The 26,321-nt window shown below is 40.8% G+C and overlaps 4 protein-coding genes across 5 annotated transcripts; 1 reads left to right on the plus strand and 3 right to left on the minus strand.

Moving 5' to 3' along the window:
* Positions 1–863: 863 nt before the first annotated feature.
* Positions 864–2,600, minus strand: LOC119765646. 2 transcript variants are annotated; one of them, XM_038249937.1, is made up of 5 exons: positions 2,389–2,600; positions 1,819–2,333; positions 1,570–1,754; positions 1,272–1,514; positions 864–1,211 (listed from the first exon to the last, which is right to left on the minus strand). In XM_038249937.1, the coding sequence occupies exons 2-5, from the start codon at positions 2,326–2,328 to the stop codon at positions 1,154–1,156; spliced, it is 996 nt and encodes a 331-aa protein (XP_038105865.1). In that variant the 5' UTR covers positions 2,329–2,333; positions 2,389–2,600; the 3' UTR covers positions 864–1,153. The 2 variants fall into 2 exon arrangements, with proteins under 2 accessions (XP_038105865.1, XP_038105864.1); XM_038249936.1 differs by lacking the exon at positions 2,389–2,600 and having other exon boundaries at positions 1,819–2,352.
* Positions 2,601–2,827: 227 nt separating this feature from the next.
* On the minus strand, positions 2,828–13,796 carry LOC119765339. Its single transcript, XM_038249036.1, has 7 exons — positions 13,588–13,796; positions 13,177–13,526; positions 10,470–10,646; positions 10,299–10,412; positions 9,881–10,239; positions 9,660–9,820; positions 2,828–3,066 (listed from the first exon to the last, which is right to left on the minus strand). Exons 2-6 carry the CDS (start codon positions 13,515–13,517, stop codon positions 9,807–9,809), a joined length of 1,005 nt encoding a protein of 334 aa, XP_038104964.1. The 5' UTR covers positions 13,518–13,526; positions 13,588–13,796; the 3' UTR covers positions 2,828–3,066; positions 9,660–9,806.
* A 997-nt stretch (positions 13,797–14,793) lies between these two features.
* Positions 14,794–19,697, minus strand: LOC119771209. Its single transcript, XM_038266912.1, has 6 exons — positions 19,157–19,697; positions 18,879–19,096; positions 15,747–15,998; positions 15,326–15,692; positions 15,096–15,265; positions 14,794–15,037 (listed from the first exon to the last, which is right to left on the minus strand). Exons 1-6 carry the CDS (start codon positions 19,616–19,618, stop codon positions 14,848–14,850), a joined length of 1,659 nt encoding a protein of 552 aa, XP_038122840.1. The 5' UTR covers positions 19,619–19,697; the 3' UTR covers positions 14,794–14,847.
* A 382-nt stretch (positions 19,698–20,079) lies between these two features.
* LOC119771265 lies at positions 20,080–21,275 on the plus strand. The gene is made up of 3 exons (XM_038267097.1): positions 20,080–20,775; positions 20,831–21,000; positions 21,059–21,275. The coding sequence occupies exons 1-3, from the start codon at positions 20,161–20,163 to the stop codon at positions 21,243–21,245; spliced, it is 972 nt and encodes a 323-aa protein (XP_038123025.1). The 5' UTR covers positions 20,080–20,160; the 3' UTR covers positions 21,246–21,275.
* Positions 21,276–26,321: the final 5,046 nt, after the last annotated feature.

The raw sequence follows: 26,321 nt of genomic DNA on the forward strand, positions 1-26,321 counted from the left end.
CCGCATCGAAAATTCTACACGAAACCTGACAAAATTGCGGTTTGAAAATATTATGCTCGTAGCACCAAACCGAAGTTCGTATGGCTTTTGTTAATTTGATTTGGTTAACCGCGGTGGATTTTCTTGACATAATTTGAACTGTCAAAAATCCACCAAAGCATCTACCGGTGGATACTTTTCTACCACAGATTTTTGTGCGATCAATCTCTTCTGTTGCGCGAAAAAAATTAGCCGACAGGCTTTGACAGGTTGCACTCGTAGGAGAAATATAATCATTTTCGTCACACTATAAGTCTTTTGACCTATTTTCACCACTTTTGCAGTTTTCTGCTATTCAAGCAACATTCTCAGACATATCAACAATGGAGCTTCTTGTTGTTCGAGTTACTTGCTCACTTTTATAAATTTTTGAGCTATTTATTACTTTTGGAATAGTTAAAAATGTTAAAAACACTTAAAAGCTGTGCACCCTAACAAAACATCATGATTTTCTGAGTTCAATATCCCATTTTTCATACGAATTATTCAGTTCAACCCATAAAACCATTTTCATGATTGTAGTACCTGAACTCAAAAATCGTATGAAAAGTGGGATATTGAACTCAGAAAATCCCCTATTCCCTTATTTTGAGTTTTGTCTGCTTTCACTGTATGCAAGGTGGTTGAATAAGGTCCTAAAATTAAGTTTAAATTTGTGATATCGACGCCAACATTTCAAAAAGTGCAAACCGTGCGTTTTGAGAAAAATGCATTTGAATGTTGAGCATCATTTTTCAATTCCCATCTTGATATAAAAGCTAAAGAAGATGTTATAATCATAAAAAACGATGAAAAACGTTGCTTTTATTGATACTTGATCATTATATGCAAAAAAAAAAAAAAAAACATTATTTCCGTCATTATATTTAAGAAAAACAAACATAACATCTTTTGAAATAACCAACGACTGTATCACCCTGCTGTCATTGGAGGGGTAACTTTGTTATGATTCGTTTTTCTTCGCCGAATGTACATCGCGCCTTTTGCTAGTGGAGTGGGAAAACTTTATTCAACAATGGATTTACCAAATTCATATGAAATTTAAAAACACAGTTCAAATTGACGAAACATGCAATTATTAACAATTAAGGTTTACTAAAACCTTACACTTATTTTATAGAAACTTTTGAGCGATCCACACGGCCTCCAAATGCGACAAAGATTCGTAGACTCTGAAAATAAAACAGAACATTAACCAGATACCACCACAAAAGAAACAAAGCTTGCTCAACTCTACTGATAAAGCCTCCGATAGTGCATATTTCAGGGATCCACACGTGAAAACTGGGTCCAGCTTGTGCTCGCGCTTAGCGGTTGCCGCACCTGGAGGTTCCAGATCGAACATCTCACCCAGATCGGAATGCTTTCCAATGATTATATCATTGACGATTTCTGGCCCGGTTCGCCTACTGAACACGACTAATGACCTAGTTCGAAGATCAAAACGAGTGCGCAAATTTAGATCGTTTGCAATGCTGAAATTTCAAATCGTTAGAAATTTAAATCCGAGTGGTTGCTATTTCGACCTACTCTATCAAACATTTTCGATCTATTTTATCCATCTCATCGGTGAATATTAGGTCGATTCCACAATCATGCTTCCTGAATTTTTTCAACAATCGACGGTAGTACTTGAGATCGAGCTCGTCCGACTTCCCAACGGTTCGGCGCAGTTCAAAGTATATGTCTTCGACCTCGGAATTCGGGTTGTCTTTCTGAAATTTGGATTCATTGTTCAAAAACGAATTTTCTTAAAAAACCTAAATTGCACCAGCTTACCTCATTAATGCTGTAGCAGTGCTGTCGCATCATCGACATGAAGTTCCCTTTAGCCATACTCATGATTCGATGACGTTGCTTCAGCACATTCTTCCGCGTCAAGCCGGCAGTCGGCCCGGCTTCAACACTGCCGAACGTAAAGCGACCGATTCTAACGGTCGCAACACTTTTCGCAGCGTTTTCCACCGAATCACAGACCAATCGATCACTTTTCAGTCTGTCGAACAGACGCTTCGTTTCGGTGAAACTGTCGTTTAATAGCACAAGATTCTTATAGATGTCGTCTAGAGTTTTAAACTCGACGACTGGGCCCAAATGGAAACGTTGTTTCGCAATTTCCACCGACTGGGCGATGAGTTCCGCGCTGGTTGAGTGCCCGTTTGCCATGAGTTCCAAGTTGGTCTCGATTTGCGCCATGATTGCCGCACGGTTTTCCTCCGGAAGCTGGTTCCGGAAGTGCTTCAGGAATGTTTGGTACAGGTTTCGGTGGGGTTCGACGTGTTCTGCCATGCTGCCTGGATGAAACATGTTTTGATTTTTTGCCAAACTTACCCTCCAATTTCTGTTTACCTTTAAACTGATTTTGAAAAGTTATTTTAATTTAAAGTAAATACTTTTCATTCATACTTGTTTAAACCCGAAACTATTTAGTTTGAACATAAAAATAACGTAAATATAAGAGGTAGAAATATGAAAAAAAATAAAATAAATAAATAAAAGCACAAATCACAAAATATTATCGCGCCTCTTAAATTTGCAACGAAAAACACGCTATAAAATGAGTAACGATTTGTTTTGATACCGCTGGAACTCACAAACTGAGTGACCGAAATCACAACAAACTACACGCTGAAGGAATATTATGAAGTTGTCGAAGCTAGTTTCTAAAAAAGTTTTCGCTGCAAATTACAGCAATAGTTAATTTTAACACAGTGTTTGCATAATGAGGATTTGACATTATCTGAGGATTTCGGAACATCGATTTCGGTTAAAACTTACACTCTTTAAAAAAACCAATGCATCATTTATTTGAACTCCTTACAACAAAATCACAAACCGTCTCCACCACCGACTCGTGCTCCGATCCTCGGCGGAGTCAACTCGTACCGTGCGCTCAGGGCGGGATCTTTGTGCAAAACAATGCGTTCGACAATTACCAGTGCGGGAAGGCCCTGACCGTAAACGCGCAAATGGCGATTGTTCTTTGGTCCGAAATGATTCGCACGCAGATTGATTTTTTGGGCAAAGCTGAAAATTGATTTAAAAAAAATATAGTTATGTATTAGAGTGTAACAAAAACGACTTTTTGGCGGGCATTCAAGGGTTTGTTCCGGTGGGCATACTAAGCCGAGGGGCGTGACAAAGGCCTTAATATATTAATTTTTGCTATTTAATACATTAAGGAATTAAATTCCTCGTGTCATTTGACATTTGACAGCGCCACACCTGCTTTGAAAACATTGGTTTGCTTCGTATCTCTTTCGCGTGCTCGTCTGTCAAGTTTGTTTTGGTTTCGCGCTTGGTCGTGATGGATAAAAAAAAGAAGCGGAGGAAATTCTGGAGCAGGACGATGCAAAAGTGACATAGGCGGAGAAGTTACAGCCGGCGGATTATAATTAAATTGGCCAGTAGCGAATCAAAAAGCTGGGAAAGTGCGGTTTCATCGATGACGAGATCCTGGGACGCGCCTTGCGTCGGACACTAGCAAGATTTCTTTGCAGCTGGTGGTGGCTTGTGACAGCGATGCCTTCAACAAGTCGACACCGGATGAAATGAAATTCTGTTGTCCACTCACGCTCGGATGCTGGAGTGATCATTCCGGCAAATGGTTCGACTAGCTGGCCACTTTAACGCTCGCTGGTTCAGGATCAGGGGTCAAGGAAGAGCAACCAGAAGGGAGTGGACCATTATAATTATGAGACTATCAGGGTTGGTTACTCGAAATGGCCTTCAGTTCCGTTAGGTGGTGACTTTTTTGTAGATTTTATTGAATATAGACAAATAAAATAACTCAACTCTGTTATTTCATTTATTTCAACAAGAATCGCATCAATTGTGGAACCGACGACGGTCGCGTTCCCGGGAAAAGTCCTCATCACCGTCAACCGGCGATTGAATTTCCACCGGGCTCATGGTAGTACCGGTGATGGAGGTCGTCACGGGACTAACGGAGGTCAAAGACTCAGCGGTGATGAGGGTGGCAACGGTAGGGACAACATCGGGGGAAACCACTTCTGATGGGTCTCGTTTAACATGCCCAGCTGTTTGGCGGGAGTGGTGACGAAGAAACCAGACCAAATAAATAGGACCATTTTTGCCAAAATATGTGGCCCGTGGGAAGAATTGGAGTCGAGGATACGTTTCAGCAAACGCAGCATCCAGATGTGTCTCAATGCGCCGCTTCCGGCTGGGCCAGCTTCGATATCGTCCCTAGTTACGTCCTGGTTACTGCCCTGGATGGCGCTGCGCAACTTTTCCGGTTTGCCCGTGCCGCGCTGGCATTTATCTGCTCGACCTGCTTTTCGAGGACGGAAATTTTCGCGCCAAACACAACAACAAACACGCGCGGTGTCAAACTGTCAAGCCAATGTAGTGTAAGGAGAGGTGGCGTTGTTTTGACCGTAAACAAATCGTTAATGTATTTAAATTCTTGCCGTTAATTAATTAAATAATTTAATTTCTTACTATTGTCAGTCCTGTCTCAACTGTCAGAGAAGCAACACTTGTTTTCCAGAGCGCGAGAGTATAAAAAAAAAGCTTTATTCTACTTAACAAAAGGTTGCCCTTTTGTTACCCGCCTTGATTTGTTCGATAGTTTCTTTGTTACGTGATCCGAAACAGTGCACAAAGATGGCAGATTCCGTGCCAATCCGAAAGAATACTTTCGTCATCGATTTCACGATGGTGCCGCGCCAGGTCAAAGATAACGAGGTTGTACAGTTCATGGAGGAGGTATTGCGTATGACCTATGAGCACGTGGTGTCGATGCAGCCGAGGAGGAACCTAATTTTCGTCGAGACGCCAGATTTGGACTGCGCGCAAGGGTACGTTGATGACCATGATGGTAAGCATGCGATGCGGATTGATGACCAGGAATATGCTGTACGACTCTACATGGAGGATGGAGCGATCAACGTGAAGGTCAGGGATCTGCCGCCCCAATGGGAAAATGACCTAATTGTTAAAACTTTGATGCAGTACGGTAAAGTAGTAGCCATTAAAGATGATCTGTGGGAGGTAGGTTTCGTTAAGGGGAAAAAGAATGGCACCCGCACGGTTCGGATGGTTGTCAAGAAACCGATCCCGTCGTACGTGCTGGTAGCGTCAGAACAGGCGTTCGTATCGTACCCGAATCAGCAACATACATGCAAGTCATGCTCCAAACCAGTACACCCAAACAAGAAGTGTTCCGAGATGAAGGAGGGCCGTAAAAGTGTTGGCGATCGTCTTGAGCAAGCTCAAAGTTCGATTGATCTTACTGCGGACTCGAATGAGAGGTTGGACACGTCTCAGAATCAACTATGGCAGAAGATCCCGCCGCCACCGCTTATGATTAGTCCGTACGCAAGCGCAATTACTACAGGTTCAGCTCCGGTCAACTTGAACCGTCTCAACGATGCTCATCGCGAGTCCTTGAAGAGACCATCGGATGTGTCGGTACGGGGACATGGACGTTTCGAAGCAGCCCCTGACATTGCTGGACCTCGCTAGAAATTTGGCAAAAACACCACGCCAAGAAGATACGCTGTAACAAAGGAACAATAAGTTGTAACGTAGGACTACGTTGTTTCCCCCCTTTTTTGGTTTGAAAACAAATGCTTGATAAATGGAAAACTCTAACGGATACTTGACCTACACTATTGCAACGGCTAATATTAATGGAATTTCTTCTGCAACCAAAATTGCTGCTCTGAATAGCTTTGTGCATTTATTAGACATTGATGTTGTATTTTTACAAGAAGTGGAATCTGAACATTTAAGTTTATGTGGATATAATATTTACTTTAATATTGATGAGAAAAAGCGTGGTACTGCAATTGCAGTGAAAACCAGATTTAGTGTTACAAATATTGAAAAAAAGTTTAGATGGAAGAATCATTACAGCGCGATTAGACGGGAAAACAACTTTATGCAATATATACGCGCCATCAGGTACAAATAATTATTCTGAACGGGAAGCTTTTTTTTAGTAATAGATTACCTTTTTATCTGAAAACAGCTACAGAAAATCTTATAATTGGTGGAGATTTTAATTCTGTCGAAAGAGCCGAAGATTCATCTGGTACAAGTAATTTCAGTCCATCACTAAAACGATTCACAGATTCGTTGAATCTAGTTGATAGTTGGATAGCATTAAATAAAACAAAAGTTGAATTTAGTTTTATCAGAAATACTTCATTCTCGCGCATAGATAAAATCTATGTAAATGAGCGGTTGAAAGGGTGTATTTCATCAGTCAAGTTTGAGGTCACAGCTTTCTCCGATCACAAAGTGTATTTAGCAAACATTAAATTACCCAAAACAAACACAAACTATAGTAGAGGAAACTGGACACTGAAATCAATCGCGCTGTCAGATGAAAATATGATAGAATTCCAACAAAAGTGGAAATATTGGATAAAGCAAAAAAGGCACTATGACTCGTGGATAAATTGGTGGCTAGATTTTGCAAAACCTAAGATCACTTCTTTTTTCAAATATAAGACAAAACTTATCTATGATAAATTTAAAATGAATATGGCATTTTGTTACAGATACTTAAAATTAGCATACGATGATTATATGATTGATAAAAATGCTTTGAGTCAAATTCATAAGATAAAGGGAAAAATGTTGAAACTACAAAGAGAATTCTCGTCGTTTTATTATAAACCAAATCCACAATTTACTGAATCAGAAACAGTAAGTGCGACTCACTTAGCGGTACAAAATACAAGAAGAAAAAAAAACAATTATAACAAAAATATGTAATGTTGATAAGGTAATAGAAAGTTCATTTGAAATTAAGGAAGAGATCACAAGCTATTATACTACATTGTATTCATCGAGTAATGTAAATGAAAATTCAGACTTTATGCCACAAAAAACAATTAATTTAGACATGCCAGAAAATGAGCACTTGTCTGATTTAATAACAGAAGATGAGATTTATAAAGCTATTAAGCAAAGTCAATCCAAGAAATCACCAGGGCTAGATGGACTAACAAGAGATTTTTATTTAAAAGCGTGGCCAGTGATCAAAAATGAATTGTGTTTAGCTCTGAACGATGCACTACAATGTAAAATTCAGAAAAATTCCAAGATGGTTTAATTATTTTAGTAAGGAAAAATTGAACAAAATTCACTAGAAGACTATAGACCAATAACACTTTTGAACTTTGATTATAAAACATTCACTAAAGTCCTCAAAAATAGATTAAACGTGCTTACGCCTCATCTATTGACTGATTATCAGAAATGCTCTAACAAAAACAAAACAATACAAGAAGCATTGTGCGAGATCAGAGACAAATTAACTAATTTAGTATTGAAAAATAAGCAAGCTGCTTTAGTTGCATTTGATCTATGCAAAGCTTTTGACCGAGTTGAACCTAAGTTTTTGATAGATATTATGACAAAAATGGGGCTGAATAGAAGATTTATTGAATTGTATAAAAATCACAGAAAACAGCTTTTCTAGAATATTAATCAACGGTCAGTTATCAAAGGAAATTAAAATTTGTAGATCTGTAAGACAAGGAGACCCGCTTTCAATGATCTTATTTGTGATTTATTTAGAACCGCTTATACAAAAAATTGCCATGGTGCTAAACAATGAAAACAACATGCTAACAGCTTTTGCAGATGATATAACCTGTTTGATAGATACAAAAGAAAAGTTTTGCAGAATAATTGAAATATTTGATAGGTTTGAAAAAGTTTCCGGATCTAAATTAAGTTTGACGAAAACAGAATATTTGCCTTTGGGTTTGCATTTAAATAACATCACAGAAAAGAAGAAGTTAAAATCTTAGGAGTGATTTTCGGCAAAAAATTCAATCAAATGTTAAATTTGAATTGGGAGCGTCAAATTAGAAAACTAAATATTGTTTTATATGCGAACAGTAATCGAGACATCAATATTTATGAAAGTATAAATTTTTTGAATAGCTTTGCACTCAGCACGATATGGTATATCAGCGCAATAATCCCGATTACAAACAAACATTCAGCAATAATCAAAAGTAAACTTGGGTCATTCATTTGGAAAAAACGGAAAATGAGAGTAGCTTTGTATCAATTATTTTTAGAAAAGAAAAGGGTGGTTTAGGATTACATTCACCGGAACACAGATGTAATGCTTTGTTTTTGAACAATTTATTGAAATATTCTTTAAATACGGATTTGTTTGTGAATTTGGTATTACCAAATATAGATAACCCGCCAAACAAAAAGATCTGCCACTTACTCCCACACATTGCGCCTCAGTTAATGGAAATGGCATATAATCCTAAAAAGTTAGAACTTACACCAGTTAAGCAAATGTATTTAAACGAAATTAAAAACCTACAACAACCGTACATTGAAACAAGTATAAATGCAAATTGGTCAATGATTTGGAATAATATAAATATGAAGCAGTTCAAAAATGATCAAAAATCAATTTTATACATATTTGTTAACGAAAAAATAATAAATGGAGCACATTTATATCGAACAGGTAGAAGAAATAATCCTAACTGTTTAAATTGTGGTTTTCTTGAGGATCTAGAGCACATGTTTACAAAATGTTTCAAGATTAATTTAGTATGGAACAGTTTCATTAGAGCATTAAGAAGAAATTTTGAGCCAAGGCGTGCACGATACCTAAGTTTTTCGAATTTATCAAAACCATCTTTGGAAAAATTTAGCAATATTGAAAAAGTGTTCATACTTAAGAAGTTAGTTTGTTATTTACAATATGTAATGGAAACAAATCATGACAATTGGTCAGTAGAAGGGTATAGGTTCTTTGAAGGAACAAATTTAATGTAGATTTGCTGGAGCTAGTTTTAAGTTTTGCAAGATGATGCTGTAAAAGTTTATGACTGAATAAAAGATTTTATAAAAAAAAAACTATTGTCGCGCCCCTCGTACTAAGCTCAAATCCAAAATATGAGCTTGAGTGGACATAACAGGGCTGGCGCTCCGCCCTTCAATTTTAAATAAGGCTTTCTAGTCAGAAATTTACCAACACATTCAAAGTATGTTTACATGACAGCTGGACGTTTGTTTGCATCAGGTTTCTTATCTCTTTCTAGCAAAAAAATTTTGTCAGGCGACTTCTAGCTGGGTTTTTTGACTGACTGCCCGATATGTCAGCCAACATACTTCGCAGGGCTGTGACAGCTACAGCTCGACCTTTGTTTGCATCAGGACACTGTGACGAGGAGTTCGTCATTTTTGAGTAAAATTATATTTTTTTCACTGGGCCTAGAAAGCCTTATGGGATTTAACCCGTAAAAACCGATTTTTCGAAAAAATGCCAAACTTTGAAGGTCTGTACCGAGCTCTAGGGTGCTCCAAATTTCAATGTTATATATACCATAGATGCGCAAGGATCTGGCCTATACGCCAATGATGTTAAAAATAAACGGTTCAGTGGCCAAAATTGCCTCAAAAAGCGACTTTTTTTAAAAAAATCTTTTTATACGGGTTAAATCCCATTTAAAATTGAAGGGCGGAGCGCCAGCTCCGGTTACGTCCAATCAAGCTCATATTTTGGATTTGAGCTTAGTATGCCCACCGGAACAAACCCTTGAATGCCCGCTAAAAAGTCATTTTTGTTACATCCTGGTATTTATTATGAAAGGGTAACAAACCTCTTCAATATTTTCTGTTCAGTGTTGGTGAACTCGACACCAAAAACCAATTCTTGCTCAACGCAATCCTTGGCAAAGTTGATTATCATGTCTCTGTAAAACTCAATGTTACATTCCTCTCTGGCAATTGCATTTCTAAAATTTTGCTTAGCTTTCTTCGGCTGGAAAATTAAGTTTCTTTAATACCTAAAAACAACTTCCCTCAATCAATAATTTCTTACCGTAAGCTTGTAGCAAAACATGACCGCTTTTTTGCAAAAATGCCTTCTTTGCGCATCTTGTGGCCAGCTTTCGGCTCCGACCGCCAGCTTCGACCAGAACAAACTCACCAACAACAATCCTGGCGCAAAAGCCACCATCCGGGGTTTGCGTGTTTGTAAACTGCAAAGAATCCGAGCCCACCCTCTCAAACTCTTTGCGAGTTCGTGTAACCGAGTGGCCAATGAGCACCAAGTTGTGATACACGTCCTCTAGCGACCGCAGTGGCCGAATCGGTTTAAAATGGGTCAAACTGTCTAGGATTGCGTTGTCTGTCTGCTTAATGGCTGCCTTTGGTGAACCTTCCTCATCGGACGATGATCTGAAAATTTTAAAATCAGCTATATACCCTAAGTTTTCACACCTCGCATTCAAACTTACTGGGAATCGTTCTCCGAATCTTCCGAATCATTTTGATCTTTCGATGCTTGGACCGTTTCCGGTACTTTGCGACAATCTGGGACCACATCGGAAGCAGGCTTAACTTTTACGAAACTGAAAAAGCGCCAAAATAAGCCCAATTTCACGAATAATACTAATCTACCGCCTCACCTGGCGCTGCGCTTGGGTGGCAAAACTCTGTACTGGCCGCTCAAGCTGGCGTCCTTCTCGATCATGACTCGGCGGACAATTTCCTGCGGCGGCAGCTCCGGCGCCATCACCGCGAACCGCTTGACGCCCTTTGGCAGGCTGACAACGCGACCGTCCAGTCGGAGCTGGGAGGCAATTCTGGTGGTGGGGGGAAGAGGCAGGGGAAAAGTTACTTAAATCTCTAAAATACAGCTGCATTTTTTTAATCATGTAATTTTTTAGGGGTGATTTTAATTTTTTTTATTTTTTTCTATGATTTCAAACGAGTTTCTCCTTGCCATAAGAGAAATTCGTTCAGATTTCGTTAAAACCAGCGTTGAGTTGCCATAAGTCAAAATTGGATAGATTTAACTCAAATTAACCCTCTACAACCTAACCCCGCCTTTAGACGGGCTTCGATCTGAAAAATTGCCAAAAATCCATTTTCAACCAATTTTTGATCTTTGAAATGCATTGGAAAGAAAAACTCTTAAAATTTTAGAAAAAATTAGGATTGGAAGTTTACTTGTTTAATGTGACTTTGCCATTTGTTTACAATATAAATGATAATGGTGCCATTCTATAGCAGAAAATGTGAAAAACAAGAAAAAAATGAAAAATTGACTGTAAAAACATGAAAAAATTAGATAGGCAAAATGTAATGATAGGAGGTGTTAGAATAGGCCAAATACTATCAAAAACAAACTTGAACTAAATAAGATAAATGAAAACTAAAATACTAAAAATAAAACAAGAAAAACATAAAACAAGAGAAGTGAAGTTTTTCGTAGAACAAAAGTTGCTCAAAATGACTTCCTGAACACGGGAAAAATAAAAATTTTCGAAAAAAAAAATTGGGCAGTAGAGGGTTAAAAAAAACAGTTTAACGAACAAACTGTCACTTTTATACATATTTTGATCATTTTGGTAATTTTGGCCATTATGATCATTTCGATTATTTTGGTAATTTTCATCATTTGGTCATTTTGGTATTTTTTTTTTGATTTTGGCCATTTTGTTCATTTTGATCAATTTGGTCATTTTCCTCATTTTGGTCATTTTGATCATTTAAGCCATTTTGTTCATTTTGATCAATTTGGTCACTTTGGTCATTTTGGTCAAATGATCACTTTGGCCATTTTGATAATTTTTGTCGTTTTGGAAATTTTGATCATTACCCATTTTGGTCATTTTGATCAATTTGGTCATTTTGATCATTTTGTTAATTTTAGCCATTTTGATCATTTTGGTCATTTTGTTCATATTGATCAATTTGGTCATTTTAGTCAATTTGGTCATTTTGATCATTTTGGTCATTTTGATCACTTTGATCGTTTTGATCAACTTGATCATTTTTGTCATTTTGATAATTTTGATCATTTTGGGCATTTTGATCTTTTTGGTCATTTTGATCATTTTAGCCATTATGTTCATTTTGGTAATTTTGTTCATTCAATCAATTTTAGTTATTTTGGTAATTTTGGCCATTTTGATAATTTTTGTCATTTTGATAATTTTGATCATTTTGGCCATTTTGTTCTTTTTGGTTATTTTGAAAATTTTGATCATTTTGTTAATTTTGGCCATTTTGATCATTTTGATCACTTTGATCGTTTTGATCAATTTGATCATTTATGTCATTTTGATAATTTTGGTCATTTTGGTCATTTTGATCATTTTGATCTTTTTGGTCATTTTGAAAATTTTAACCATTTTGATCATTTAAGTCTATTGAATAATTTTAGTCATTATGTTCAGTTTAGCCGTTTTGATCTTTTTGGTCATTTTGATCATTTTAGCCATTATGTCCATTTTGGTAATTTTGTTCATTCAATCAATTATAGTTATCAAAATTTCCAAAACGACCAAAATTATCAAAATGGCCAAAGTGATCAAAATGACCAAAATGATCAAAATGGCCAAAATTACCATTTTGATAATTTTTGTCATTTTGATAATTTTGATCATTTTGATCATTTTGGCCATTTTGATCTTTTTGGTTATTTTGAAAATTTTGACCATTTTGATCATTTTAGTCATTTTGATCTTTTTGGCCATTTTGATAATTTTGGTCGTTTTGGAAATTTTGATCATTACCCATTTTGGTCATTTTGTTCATTTTGATCATTTTGGCAATTTAAATCTTTTTGGTCGTTTTAGTCATTTTGATCAATTTGTTCATTTTGATCATTTTGGTCATTTTGCTCATTTTGGCCATTTTGATCATTTTGGTCATTTTGATCACTTTGATCGTTTTGATCAATTTGATCATTTATGTCATTTTGATAATTTTGATCATTTTTGTCATTTTGATCTTTTTGGTCATTTTGATCTTTTTGGTCATTTTGAAAATTTTGACCATTTTGATCATTTTAGTCTATTGAATAATTTTAGTCATTATGTTCATTTTAGCCGTTTTGATCATTTTGGCCATTTTGATCATTTTGATATTTTTTGTCATTTTGGTCATTTTCGTCATTTTGATAATTTTGACCATTTTGATAATTTAAGTCATTTTGATAATTTTGATCTTTTTGGTCATTTTGAACATTTTGGTCATTTTGATCATTTTAGCCATTTTGGTCATTTTGATCATTTAGTCAATTTTAGTTATTTTGGTAATTCCGGACACTTTGTTCATTTTGGTCACTCTCACAAACACCCCTACAAATGATTTCTTCCCCCTCACCTTTGCAGCCCAACACACTCCTGCTTGGTAAACTCCGGGCTAAAAACTAGCGGGCGCCCTTCGTTCCGAGCACGGAAGTCCGTCATCACCTGCCGGTAGTGGGCCGGATCGATGGTGTCCTCCAGGGGCGCACCGATTCCGGCGCGACCTTTGCGAAGCGTGCTACTCTCGATCGGGTCCAGCCGGCCCTGGGCTTTCGCGCCAAGAGGCCCCCCCGTCCAGCCGATCTTCTGCAGCATCCGGAAACCAACGTTACTTTCTTTGATCCGATCCGGCGAGTTGGCTTGCTGCAGCTGTTGGGCGGTCAGCCGCGGGACGACGTTCGTGGTCGATTGGAACATCGATATGGGCTGGAATGGTTTTTTGTTTATTAAATGAAGAAATGACCTACGGTCAAATTTTCAAACTTACGGCAAGTGTTTCAATTCTGTAGCAATGATTGCGCAAGCTTGTGAAAAATAGCTTAATGGCCCTTGTTTGAGCTTTACCGCTCTTTTTGCCGGATGCCTTGGCCAAGACGTGCCGGTCAACTTTGACTGTTGCGCTGTACGATAGGTCAATGTTCTGTTTTAAGACCACTTCGAGGCGTCCACAATTGAGACGGTTGAAAAAAGCTTGCGTTTTCTAAAAATTTTGGTCAAACAGAATCAAATTGCTGTACACGGATTCTATTGCGATCGTGTCGACGGCCGGAACGACACGAATGACCTTGGTAGCAACCTGCGGATCTACTTTGGGTTCCGGAGTCGCATCTTTGGGCTCCGCTGGCGGCGAAGTTTGACTAATTTCAACGTCCGGGCTTGAGTGGATTCCCGGTTCCTCTTCACCATCCCTCTCACCATCGCGCGAAGCGGAAATCTCCAACGCCTCCATCTCAACAACCGGACTCACATCCGGAAACTCCGGTTCGCCCTCCCTTTCCAAGCAGCGATTCTCAAAATTCTCCACCTCAACCGCAGTGCCCACCGGAAGTTGATCTTTGGCCAGATCCAACACCAGCTCCATCGTTTGGTTCTCGTCGCCGCGCAGCAACAGCTGCGTGTTGGCAAAGATGTGGGCCAGCGCGAGCAGCTGCTCCTGGGGCAGCAGATTCTGGTGGCGGTCCATGAACTGGAGGCACAGCTTCCAGTGGCAGTCCGGCAGGGAGTTGCTCCGCAGAGCGTTGGGGTTCCAGTTGGGATAGATTCGCGAGTTTTCCGACATTTTCGTGGGGGCGCGGTCAAAAGTGAAAAATCCGGTAATTTCCGGAACAACAGTCGAACCACAAAATCAAAACGGGTGAGTGTCAGTTTGCTATAAAATGTACACGCAAACCTTAAAGTAAGTAGATCGCAAAAAATGGGACCTAAATCTTAAGTTGACAGCAGGCATGCAATCGCTTTGAGTTAAAATTACTCACTCCATGAGTTCAACTAAAATCCTTATTGCCTCAAAAAGCTTTCTTTGGAATAACGTGATATGAAACTCAAACAAAAGGATTTTTTATGCAATTTTAGACAATTTATTGAGTTCAAGCAAAACACAAACATTTTTTTTTTCTTAAATATAAAAGATTAGTAACATTAACTCATTATTTTTTAAAATCTTACAATTATTATGATTTTCCAATTACTCTGGTAATAATAAATAATTATTTAAATTTAAACAATAGTAAAAAATGAAATCCCAACTTTACGGCGAATCACCTTCCCCCGTCTGGCGCGATCCCACCCTCGGCGCCGTCACCTCGAACAGCGCGCTCAGCTTGGGATCTTTCGCCACGACGATGCGCTCCACGATGGCCAACGCTGGAAGTCGGCGGCCGTAGATTCGCAGCTCCTCGCCGTCGCTGCTCGACTGTAGGTTAAGATCTTGGGCAAAGCTGGAAGGCTTGAAATTTTTAAAATCTGTTCGATTAAACGTCCGACATTGGGACCAACCTGTGGAACTTTTGGCGATCCGCTCCGGTGAACTCTGCGCTAAACACCAGCTCCTGTTCGAAGGAATCCTTCCAGAAATCCTGTATAAGGCACTTGTAGTAGCCAATGTTCGTTGCGGAATCCCCCTTCTTGATGACCCGGATCTCCACTTCCGGAGATTCGATTTTGTTCTGCAATTTATTAGTTTAAATAGTCAAAAAAACAATTGTCTTTCCGCAATCCCAACTCACTATCTGATAGCAGAACATTTTGGCCCTCTTGAAAAAGGCAGCCTGGGCCCGCCTGGTAGCTCCCCTTTTGCTTTGTTCGTGGGCCTCAACCAGAGCCAACTTCCCGGCTTGCACCGTTGCGCTACACCCGCCTTCGTCGAGCACTTTGGTGCTTACCCGCAGGGACTCAACGTTGAGCCACCCAAATTCCTGGGCGGTTTTATGAAAGTTCGAACCAATCAGCACCAAGTTTCGGTACACGTCATCGACGGACCGGAGCGTGCGGACCGGTTTGAACACGGTTAGGCTGGCCAGAGCTTCGGCGTACGATTCTGGCACGGTGTCAACCTTTTTCAACTGCTTGGCGTTGGGAGCATGCTGCTGTGGGCTGGAGAGTACGCAGTTATATAAAAATTATAATAGTTAAACAGGTAAAACCTACTTAGCAGATGATGACGCAGGTAGATTTACAGAATTTTTTGAAGATTTCAACGCTTGAAGTGCGATCCTTCTGGCTCTGCTCATTTGTTGAGGCAGACAAACTCCGTACTGCAAGCTAAGCTCGGCATCCTGCTCGATCACAATCCGGCGAACGATTTCCTGAGGAGGCAATTCCCTGGCCAGTAGAATGAATTGTTTTCTTTTCTTGGGCAGGTCGTAAGACCGGCACCTGAGCTTTAGATGATCTGCAATGCTGAAATAGTTGATAATTTGCTGAAATTAATTTCACTGTAAAGCTTAATACGGAGCTCGGAAGAAACGCGGTCAAAAAACGAGGCGCATTCTTTCCGTGACCCCCAAGAAAACAAATATTTTTTGCTAGAATTGTAAAAAAAAAAAAATAATACTCAAATTCCTAATTTAAATTAAATCTCAATTGGGTACTAAAGCCCTACGTCAATGTTTATGTACAACGGTAAAAAACACGATTAAAAACCATTTCTGATCACTTTTTTAATTTTAATGTAAAATTTTTTTTTGACAAGACAACATTTTTTCGATGGATCAACTATGGTCCCCTTGGAACGAGCTGTCAAGTAGGAGCTTTTCTGTCAAGAAGGACCGCGATTTTAATTTTTCGAAATTGATTTAAAAATCCATTTTAAACTCTTTGTGGTCGTACAAAGGGTCATTTTCAGGGGGTAGCGAAGAAGCCGCCATCTTGGAAGTTCAGATTACAAATACTGTGAATCAGTATTATTCATATTATTTTGGTAACACGAAGTGTGTTATCTTGGTTAAACTCAAAAGTCCCATGGAAATGTGTAAAACCAAACTGAAAAAATTGTAATGCCGATTCACAGTGTACGGGCGCACTGTTTGATCGACCAAAAGAAAAAAAGCAAAAAAAAAGTAAACAGAAAAATCACTTTTTTCGATATGAATTTTCAGCCCAATACTGGCTGGAATCTCCAAGGATATGATAGATTTTACCATCAGCAACACAATTCACGTGTTTTTTCAGGTATTTATCATTTGAATTGCGGGAAATTTGAAAATCAACAACCCAAACAATGATTTGTTATGGGCTACCATTTGACAGCTATTGCTTTTGTTGTGGGCTCTCATTTGACAACCGTACTAATATCGACTGTTGTCAGTTTGCTTTGGTTGGAATAGGGTTGCCATCCCCCCGGTCATTTTACTCAGAAAAATAAGGTTTATCGCTGTAAACAATAATATCAGCAATCATAAGCTTCATTTTAGGACCCAATTTTCATTTTCTTAGAAGAATTTTTGAAAATTTAAATAAATAATAATTTTCAAAAATTCTTTAATTTTTATTTTCTTAAATTCCTAAATGCTAAAATTCCAATTTTTTAGATTCTTGCATTTTTTTAAATTCTAAAATTTAAAATTTAAAAAAAAATCAAAAATTCAAAATATTGAATTCATAAATTCTTAAATTCATAAATTCTTAAATTCTGAAATTCTGAAATTCTTAAATTCTTAAATTCTTAAATTCTTGAATTCTTAAATTCTTAAATTCTTAAATTCTTAAATTCTTAAATTCTTAAATTCTTAAATTCTTAAATTCTTAAATTCTTAAATTCTTAAATTCTTAAATTCTTAAATTCTTAAATTCTTAAATTCTTAAATTCTTAACAAAAAAAAATATGTTTTTAAACCATTATCAATCTTCTACTTGGAACCCTTGGAACGCAACATGCTCATTTTGTATGTAAATAAAAACAAATCAAAGTGTCGTGCTGAAAACATTTCAAGCTGTCCAAAAATATCGCAAATAAGTTGCAACTAATTTTGAAATACAGTTAAACCGGCGCTCTTATGCCTCGCATTTGCAACTTTGCATATACCAGTAATTGAATTTATTAGATATTTCGATTACTCCAATGTTTACAATTTCTCTACAAAACTCTTAAATTGTTGATCCAAAAATAATATCGTTGAACAAGTCTAATTTTTGTTTAAATGCCTTAAATCGGGGTGATGAAATCGATATAATTTAATTTATTTTTCAAGTGTTAGAATTTTCTCATGATTTGTATGTTGAAAGTGTGTACTGGGCTGGATCACAAAATGTCCATGTATATATTCTCAAATAAATTCAAAAAAGCTTTAAAAAATAGTTACTTTGAAAATTGTTTATTTCAAAGCCAGGGTATCTTTGATAGTTAATGCACACCAATTTCTCATTACTGAATTCAATTAAATTTACTGAAATCTGCACTACTGAAATTTTCAGTAAATGAAAACTTGCTTAAAAAAAACAATTGAAAATGTTCCAATTTTTCAAACAACAATATTCAAATTTACTCAGAAAATTGTTGTGCTGAAAATGTTTGAAATACAGATTAGGTGTCGGAGTCGGAGCCGGAGTCAACAAATTTTGAAAAGCTGGATTCGGAGTCGGAGTCGGCTAAAGTTGGTAGGCCGGAGTCAAAGTCGGAGCAGAAGTCAACAATTTGTGGAAAGCCGGAGCTGGAGTCAGAGTTGGCTTAACTCAGAAAGCCGGAGTCGGAGTCGCTTGAAATATGACCCGACTCCGCAGCCCTGCATTTTTTCATATTGCAACATATTGCAAACTAGCACCACGAAGAAACGTCAGAAGCCACTTTCCGGTCCTGTTCCTTCTCAGATGCGTACCGCAGGACACTGTTCTAAAATAAAAAAAATACCTGTCAGAAAATTAAAAAAAAAATGTTTTAATTTTCTTTTCATTGCGGTTCCAAATGATTTTTTTTAAATATTTTCGCTGTTACATTTAAAATCTTAGACGCTTATAAATTCCTCATAATTCATCAAAACTTACCCACAAATAAATCGAATTTAGATTAAAAATTAAAAATTTGGTTTAGTGTGCAAATTCAAGAACTGTCAGTTTTTCGGATATCGATTATTTCTAGATAACATTTTCAAAAGGTCCTATCCTATTGAAAATTTAATCTAGATTTACAGTTTGGGTTCAATTGAGTTTTACAGCGTGACGCCACGAGCACACACGCACACACATCTTCACTGAGACAAACGTGCGGAAAATGTAATTTTCTAACCTAAATGTCAAATTTCTAACCTAAAAATCGAGTCGGCGTAAAACCTAAACCTTCCTTACCCTTGCAGCGCGTTGCACTCCAGGTTGGTAAAATCCTTGCTGAAAACCAGATGGCACCCGTTATCGCCTCCGGCCTGGAAGTCTCGCATCACCTTCTGATAGTGGGCCGGATCAATGCCCAGCGATGGCAACGGTTTTCCGGAAGATGTCACTCGCGGCGGTCCGTTAAACGGCACCCGTTGAACGATATTCGTGGTTCGTGGGAGGGCGTTTTTGGGCTGAAATTTCAATGAAATATTGGTTTTGGAGAAGATTTTTCCGGAAACAGAACTCCTCACCGAAAGTGTTGTCACTTTGAAGCAGTGCTCTTTTGTGACGCGAAAGAACTGAGCAATCGCCTTCCCCATCGCCGTGGGACGATCCTTGGCCGAAACCTGGGACAAGATGAGCGTATTCACGTGGATCGTTACATTCGTGACGCAGCGGTTGGAGTCCAGCTTCACGGTTAACTTGAGTTGGTCACCGCCGAGGCGGTTGAAGTAGGTTTGCGTTTTGTTAAAGTCGTCGTCGAAAAGAACCAGATTCCTGGAGACGTACTGGAAGGTTGTTGATTCGTCTGCTGGAACTGTCTTATTCGAAAGCGTAGGAATGGCCACAGGCTCTTCTGAGGAGGTGGATTTATTCGTGCAGTCCAAAACGGGGACTTCGGCGTCGACGACGATTATTTCCGGACTAGAACAATCCGTTTCAGGGACGGTTTCTCCCACGACCACCTCAACATCAGAAGTAGAAACATCCATGGCCTCGATTTCAACAACCGGACTCGTTTGTGGAAACTCCGGCTCGGCTTCCCTTTCCCACAAGCAATTCTCAACATTATCCACTTGGTCCGTCGCGCCAGTTTCCACCGGAAGCTGATCCTTCACCAGGTCCAGCACCAGCTCCATCGTTTGGTCCGCGTTGCCGCGCAGCAGCAGCTGGGTGGTGGCAAACATGTGCGACAGAGCGTACACCTGCTCCTGCGGCAGTAGATCCTGGTAGCGCTCCATGAACTGGCGGCACAGCGCCCAGTGGCAATCCGGCAGCGTAGCGGGCCGACACGGGTCGGCTTCCTCGCTGGGGTAGATTCGGCAGTTTTCCGGCATATTTTGGCGCGCTTTGGCGAAATCCGCGGAACGACCGTTGATAAATAAACAACAAAACTGCAGAACTGTCAGTTTGCTATAAAAATTGCTGCTTCCAGGGTTGCCAGTCTGGTTAAGTGACAGTTTTCATTGTTTTGATTGCATTGTTTGCTTCTGCGAAATTCCGATTGTTCCGACGTTTTTTCTTGTTTTTGACCATGTCCAGCTGGAACCCGGACGTGTACCGGACGTTTTCCCCCTCGGACTGCCACTGGAGCCTGTGCCGCGAGTTCATTGACCGCCACCGGCACCTGTTTCCGGAAGAGCAGGTGGTCGCTCTGGCGCACAGTTATGCCAGCTCCCAGCTTCAGATGACCGGTGAGGCGGACCAGTTAAGCCGGCTCGTGCCTGGTCAACTACCGGCGGGAACGGAGCCTGTTCCAACAGGAAAGGAGGAGAGAAGCTGCTGGGAAAGGGAGGCCGAACCAGAATTCCGACAGTCGAGTTGGGTTCTCGAGTCCGAAATCGCCAAAATGACCTATCTGAAGCCGGTTCAGGTACTGCGGACAAGGGATGAGATTTATCGCAGCTTGGTGCTCGTTGATAGTGACTTTGACAAAACTCAGCTCGAATTTGACCGGCTGGGACTGGGACGTTTGGTGGTCATTGATCACGTATCCGACTTAGGCCACTGTCGAGCGGTTATTGCTGTAAAGACAAGTGAGAAGCAATTTTCACTGTCTGTAGCTTTGGGCTCCACTGTAAAGAAGGCTAAGCAGAAAGTGAAGAAAGCATTTCTGAAAGAGATGAAACAAGTTTGCTATCAGATTGTGGTAAGTCTTTTAATGTAGAATTTGACATTTCAACACTAACTTTGTTAATTTTCAGTCAAAGAATCCATTTCATCATCCCGGAAACGAAATCACTCGCCGAGAAGACCCTGCCAAACAAATCGAATATTACAGGTCGATCATGGAAACTTTTTCAAAGCTGCCCATAAAGCAAGACCTGACTTTTAGCAAAGAGTTTTCTCAGGTAGAGCGCGAGGAGTTGAAGAGGTTTGCTGCACAGTTATTTTTAATTTGATTAAAAAAGTAATTTTCCTCCTTATTGCAGGATTGCTCTCGAACTGAACCTGACTACATGCATCGTGGGTCCAAAGAAAAACCGAAAGCTGAAAATCATGGGTCGAACCATTCCTGCCCTGGCCGTCGTCGAGCGCATCGTTGTCCACAAAGACCCCGAGCTGTGCGAGCTGTACAGTGTGGTCACGCCGAGCGTGGTGCTCAGTGGCAGCTCGTGAACCTGGATTCCTGAATTCATTGTTTTTTGCTGTTTTGACATAGGACTATGTCTCTACTTACTATATTGGGGGGCCAGTTCAGAAATTCGATCCAAAGCGTCACTTTTAAGCGTTCAAAAAAAGGGGACATTTTGAACGCTTATATCTTTTTTCCCTGTGAATTAATCCAGACGGTTGAACCACCAATCGAAAGGGGAAGACTTCAGCTATTGTTTAACTACATAGAAAGTTTGACTAAACATAATTAAAGCACTTAAAACATGCAATCAAAATGAGTAATTTTTCAGTACAAATCGGACAGATGACCAATCAGAGCGAGCGTATGCATTCGAGGCCGCGCCCCTTTTGTACCGTTCTCCGGCTGTGCCGCTATTTAAGCAGAAAATTTCGCAAAAGCAAATCACTTTGGAACGAGCACTCGAACTGTGCACGTCGGGCCGGCGCGGAGCAGCAGCAGCAGCAGCCAATAGAAGAAGAGGACCAGCACAGCATCTAGAAGGAAGAACCACCACCAGCAGAAGGAGGAAATTCGAGCAAAGCGGACCGGTGGAAGTCGCCATGATGCTGCGGTTCTCATGAAAAATGGCCATTTCGACAGTGGTGGCCAAAACCTGGAGTGGCCGCTGCCCTCAAAGAATGTTCCCCCGGGGCCTGGGGGGACATTTACAGAAACATAGGAGTTGTGGCAAAATGGGTATCAAAATTCATGGTTTTTGATACTGAACATAATAATGGCCATTTCGACAGTAGTGGCCACAACCTGGAGTGGCCGGTGCCCTCAAAGAAGGTTTTCCCTGGGCCTGGGGGGATATTTACAGAAACATACGAGTTGTGGCAATATGGGTATCAAAATTCATGGTTTTTTATACTGAACATAATAATGGCCATTTCGACAGTGGTGGCCACAACCTGGAGTGGCCGGTGATCTCAAAGCAGGTTCCCCCGGGGCCCGGAGGGCCTTTTACTAAACCATACAAGTTGTGGCAATATGGGTATCAAAATTCATGGTTTTTTATACTGAACATAATAATGGCCATTTCGACAGTAGTGGCCACAACCTGGAGTGGCCGGTGCCCTCAAAGAAGGTTCCCCCGGGGCCTGGGGGGACATTTACAGAAACATACGAGTTGTGGCAATATGGGTATCAAAATTCATGGTTTTTTATACTGAACATAATAATGGCCATTTCGACAGTAGTGGCCACAACCTGGAGTGGCCGGTGCCCTCAAAGAAGGTTCCCCCGGGGCCTGGGGGGACATTTACAGAAACATACGAGTTGTGGCAATATGGGTATCAAAATTCATGGTTTTTGATACTGAACATAATAATGGCCATTTCGACAGTGGTGGCCACAACCTGGAGTGGCCGGTGCCTCAAAGAAGGTTCCCCCGGGTCCTGGGGGACATTTACAGAACCATACGAGTTGTGGCAATATGGGTATCAAAATTCATGGTTTTTGATACTGAACATGAAACTGGCCATTTCGACAGTGGTGGCCACAACCTGGAGTGGCCGGTGATCTCAAAGCAGGTTCCCCCGGGGCCCGGAGGGCCTTTTACTAAACCATACAAGTTGTGGCAATATGGGTATCAAAATTCATGGTTTTTGATACTGAACATAATAATGGCCATTTCGACAGTGGTGGCCACAACCTGGAGTGGCCGGTGCGCTCAAAGAAGGTTCCCCCGGGTCCTGGGGGACATTTACAGAACCATACGAGTTGTGGCAATATGGGTATCAAAATTCATGGTTTTTGATACTGAACATGAAACTGGCCATTTCGACAGTGGTGGCCACAACCTGGAGTGGCCGGTGATCTCAAAGCAGGTTCCCCCGGGGCCCGGAGGGCCTTTTGCAGAAACATACGAGTTTTGGCAATATGGGTATCAAAATTCATGGTTTTTGACACTGAACATGATAATGGCCATTTCGACAGTGGTGACCAAAACTTGGAGTGGCCGGTGCCCTCAAAGAAGGTTCCCCCGGGTCCTGGGGGGACATTTACAGAACCATACGAGTTGTGGCAATATGGGTATCAAAATTCATGGTTTTTGATACTGAACATAATAATGGCCATTTCGACAGTGGTGGCCACAACTTGGAGTGGCCGGTGCCCTCAAAGAAGGTTCCCCCGGGTCCTGGGGGGACATTTACAGAACCATACGAGTTGTGGCAATATGGGTATCAAAATTCATGGTTTTTGATACTGAACATAATAATGGCCATTTCGACAGTGGTGGCCACAACCTGGAGTGGCCGGTGATCTCAAAGCAGGTTCCCCGGGCCCGGAGGGCTTTTACTAAACCATACAAGTTGTGGCAATATGGGTATCAAAATTCATGGTTTTTGATACTGAACATAATAATGGCCATTTCGACAGTAGTGGCCACAACCTGGAGTGGCCGGTGCGCTCAAAGAAGGTTCCCGGGTCCTGGGGACATTTACAGAACCATACGAGTTGTGGCAATATGGGTATCAAAATTCATGGTTTTTGATACTGAACTGGCCATTTCGACAGTGGTGGCCACAACCTGGAGTGGCCGGTGATCTCAAAGCAGGTTCCCCGGGGCCGGAGGGCATTTGCAGAAACATACGAGTTTTGGCAATATGGGTATCAAAATTCATGGTTTTGATACTGAACATAATAATGGCCATTTCGACAGTAGTGACCAAAACTGGAATGGCCGGTGCCCTCAAAGAAGGTTCCCCGGGGCCTGGGGGACATTTACAGAAACATACGAGTTGTGGCAATATGGGTATCAAAATTCATGGTTTTTATACTGAACATAATAATGGCCATTTCGACAGTAGTGGCCACAACCTGGAGTGGCCGGTGCCCTCAAAGAAGGTTCCCCCGGGGCCTGGGGGGACATTTACAGAAACATACGAGTTGTGGCAATATGGGTATCAAAATTCATGGTTTTTGATACTGAACATGAAACTGGCCATTTCGACAGTGGTGGCCACAACCTGGAGTGGCCGGTGATCTCAAAGCAGGTTCCCCCGGGGCCCGGAGGGCCTTTTACTAAACCATACAAGTTGTGGCAATATGGGTATCAAAATTCATGGTTTTTGATACTGAACATAATAATGGCCATTTCGACAGTGGTGGCCACAACCTGGAGTGGCCGGTGCCTCAAAGAAGGTTCCCCCGGGTCCTGGGGGACATTTACAGAACCATACGAGTTGTGGCAATATGGGTATCAAAATTCATGGTTTTTGATACTGAACATGAAACTGGCCATTTCGACAGTGGTGGCCACAACCTGGAGTGGCCGGTGATCTCAAAGCAGGTTCCCCCGGGGCCCGGAGGGCCTTTTGCAGAAACATACGAGTTTTGGCAATATGGGTATCAAAATTCATGGTTTTTGATACTGAACATAATAATGGCCATTTCGACAGTAGTGACCAAAACTTGGAATGGCCGGTGCCCTCAAAGAAGGTTCCCCCGGGGCCTGGGGGGACATTTACAGAAACATACGAGTTGTGGCAATATGGGTATCAAAATTCATGGTTTTTTATACTGAACATAATAATGGCCATTTCGACAGTAGTGGCCACAACCTGGAGTGGCCGGTGCCCTCAAAGAAGGTTCCCCCGGGGCCTGGGGGGACATTTACAGAAACATACGAGTTGTGGCAATATGGGTATCAAAATTCATGGTTTTTATACTGAACATAATAATGGCCATTTCGACAGTAGTGGCCACAACCTGGAGTGGCCGGTGCCCTCAAAGAAGGTTCCCCGGGTCCTGGGGGACATTTACAGAACCATACGAGTTGTGGCAATATGGGTATCAAAATTCATGGTTTTTGATACTGAACATGAAATGGCCATTTCGACAGTGGTGGCCACAACCTGGAGTGGCCGGTGATCTCAAAGCAGGTTCCCGGGCCCGGAGGGACATTTACTAAACCATACAAGTTGTGGCAATATGGGTATCAAAATTCATGGTTTTTGATACTGAACATAATAATGGCCATTTCGACAGTGGTGGCCACAACCTGGAGTGGCCGGTGCCCTCAAAGAAGGTTCCCCGGGTCCTGGGGGACATTTACAGAACCATACGAGTTGTGGCAATATGGGTATCAAAATTCATGGTTTTTGATACTGAACATAAACTGGCCATTTCGACAGTGGTGGCCACAACCTGGAGTGGCCGGTGATCTCAAAGAAGCAGGTCCCCGGGCCCGGAGGGACATTTACAGAAACATACGAGTTTTGGCAATATGGGTATCAAAATTCATGGTTTTGATACTGAACATAATAATGGCCATTTCGACAGTAGTGACCAAACTTGAGTGGCCGGTGCCCTCAAAGAAGGTTCCCCGGGGCCTGGGGGACATTTACAGAAACATACGAGTTGTGGCAATATGGGTATCAAAATTCATGGTTTTTATACTGAACATAATAATGGCCATTTCGACAGTAGTGGCCACAACCTGGAGTGGCCGGTGCCCTCAAAGAAGGTTCCCCGGGGCCTGGGGGACATTTACAGAAACATACGAGTTGTGGCAATATGGGTATCAAAATTCATGGTTTTTGATACTGAACATAAACTGGCCATTTCGACAGTGGTGGCCACAACCTGGAGTGGCCGGTGATCTCAAAGCAGGTTCCCCCGGGGCCCGGAGGGCCTTTTACTAAACCATACAAGTTGTGGCAATATGGGTATCAAAATTCATGGTTTTTGATACTGAACATAATAATGGCCATTTCGACAGTGGTGGCCACAACCTGGAGTGGCCGGTGCGCTCAAAGAAGGTTCCCCCGGGTCCTGGGGGACATTTACAGAACCATACGAGTTGTGGCAATATGGGTATCAAAATTCATGGTTTTTGATACTGAACATAAACTGGCCATTTCGACAGTGGTGGCCACAACCTGGAGTGGCCGGTGATCTCAAAGCAGGTTCCCGGGGCCGGAGGGACCTTTACAGAAACATACGAGTTTTGGCAATATGGGTATCAAAATTCATGGTTTTTGACACTGAACATGATAATGGCCATTTCGACAGTGGTGACCAAACTTGGAGTGGCCGGTGCCCTCAAAGAAGGTTCCCGGGTCCTGGGGGAC

This window comes from Culex quinquefasciatus, chromosome 1, assembly GCF_015732765.1.
Source record: "Culex quinquefasciatus strain JHB chromosome 1, VPISU_Cqui_1.0_pri_paternal, whole genome shotgun sequence".
Lineage (NCBI taxonomy): Eukaryota > Metazoa > Arthropoda > Insecta > Diptera > Culicidae > Culex > Culex quinquefasciatus.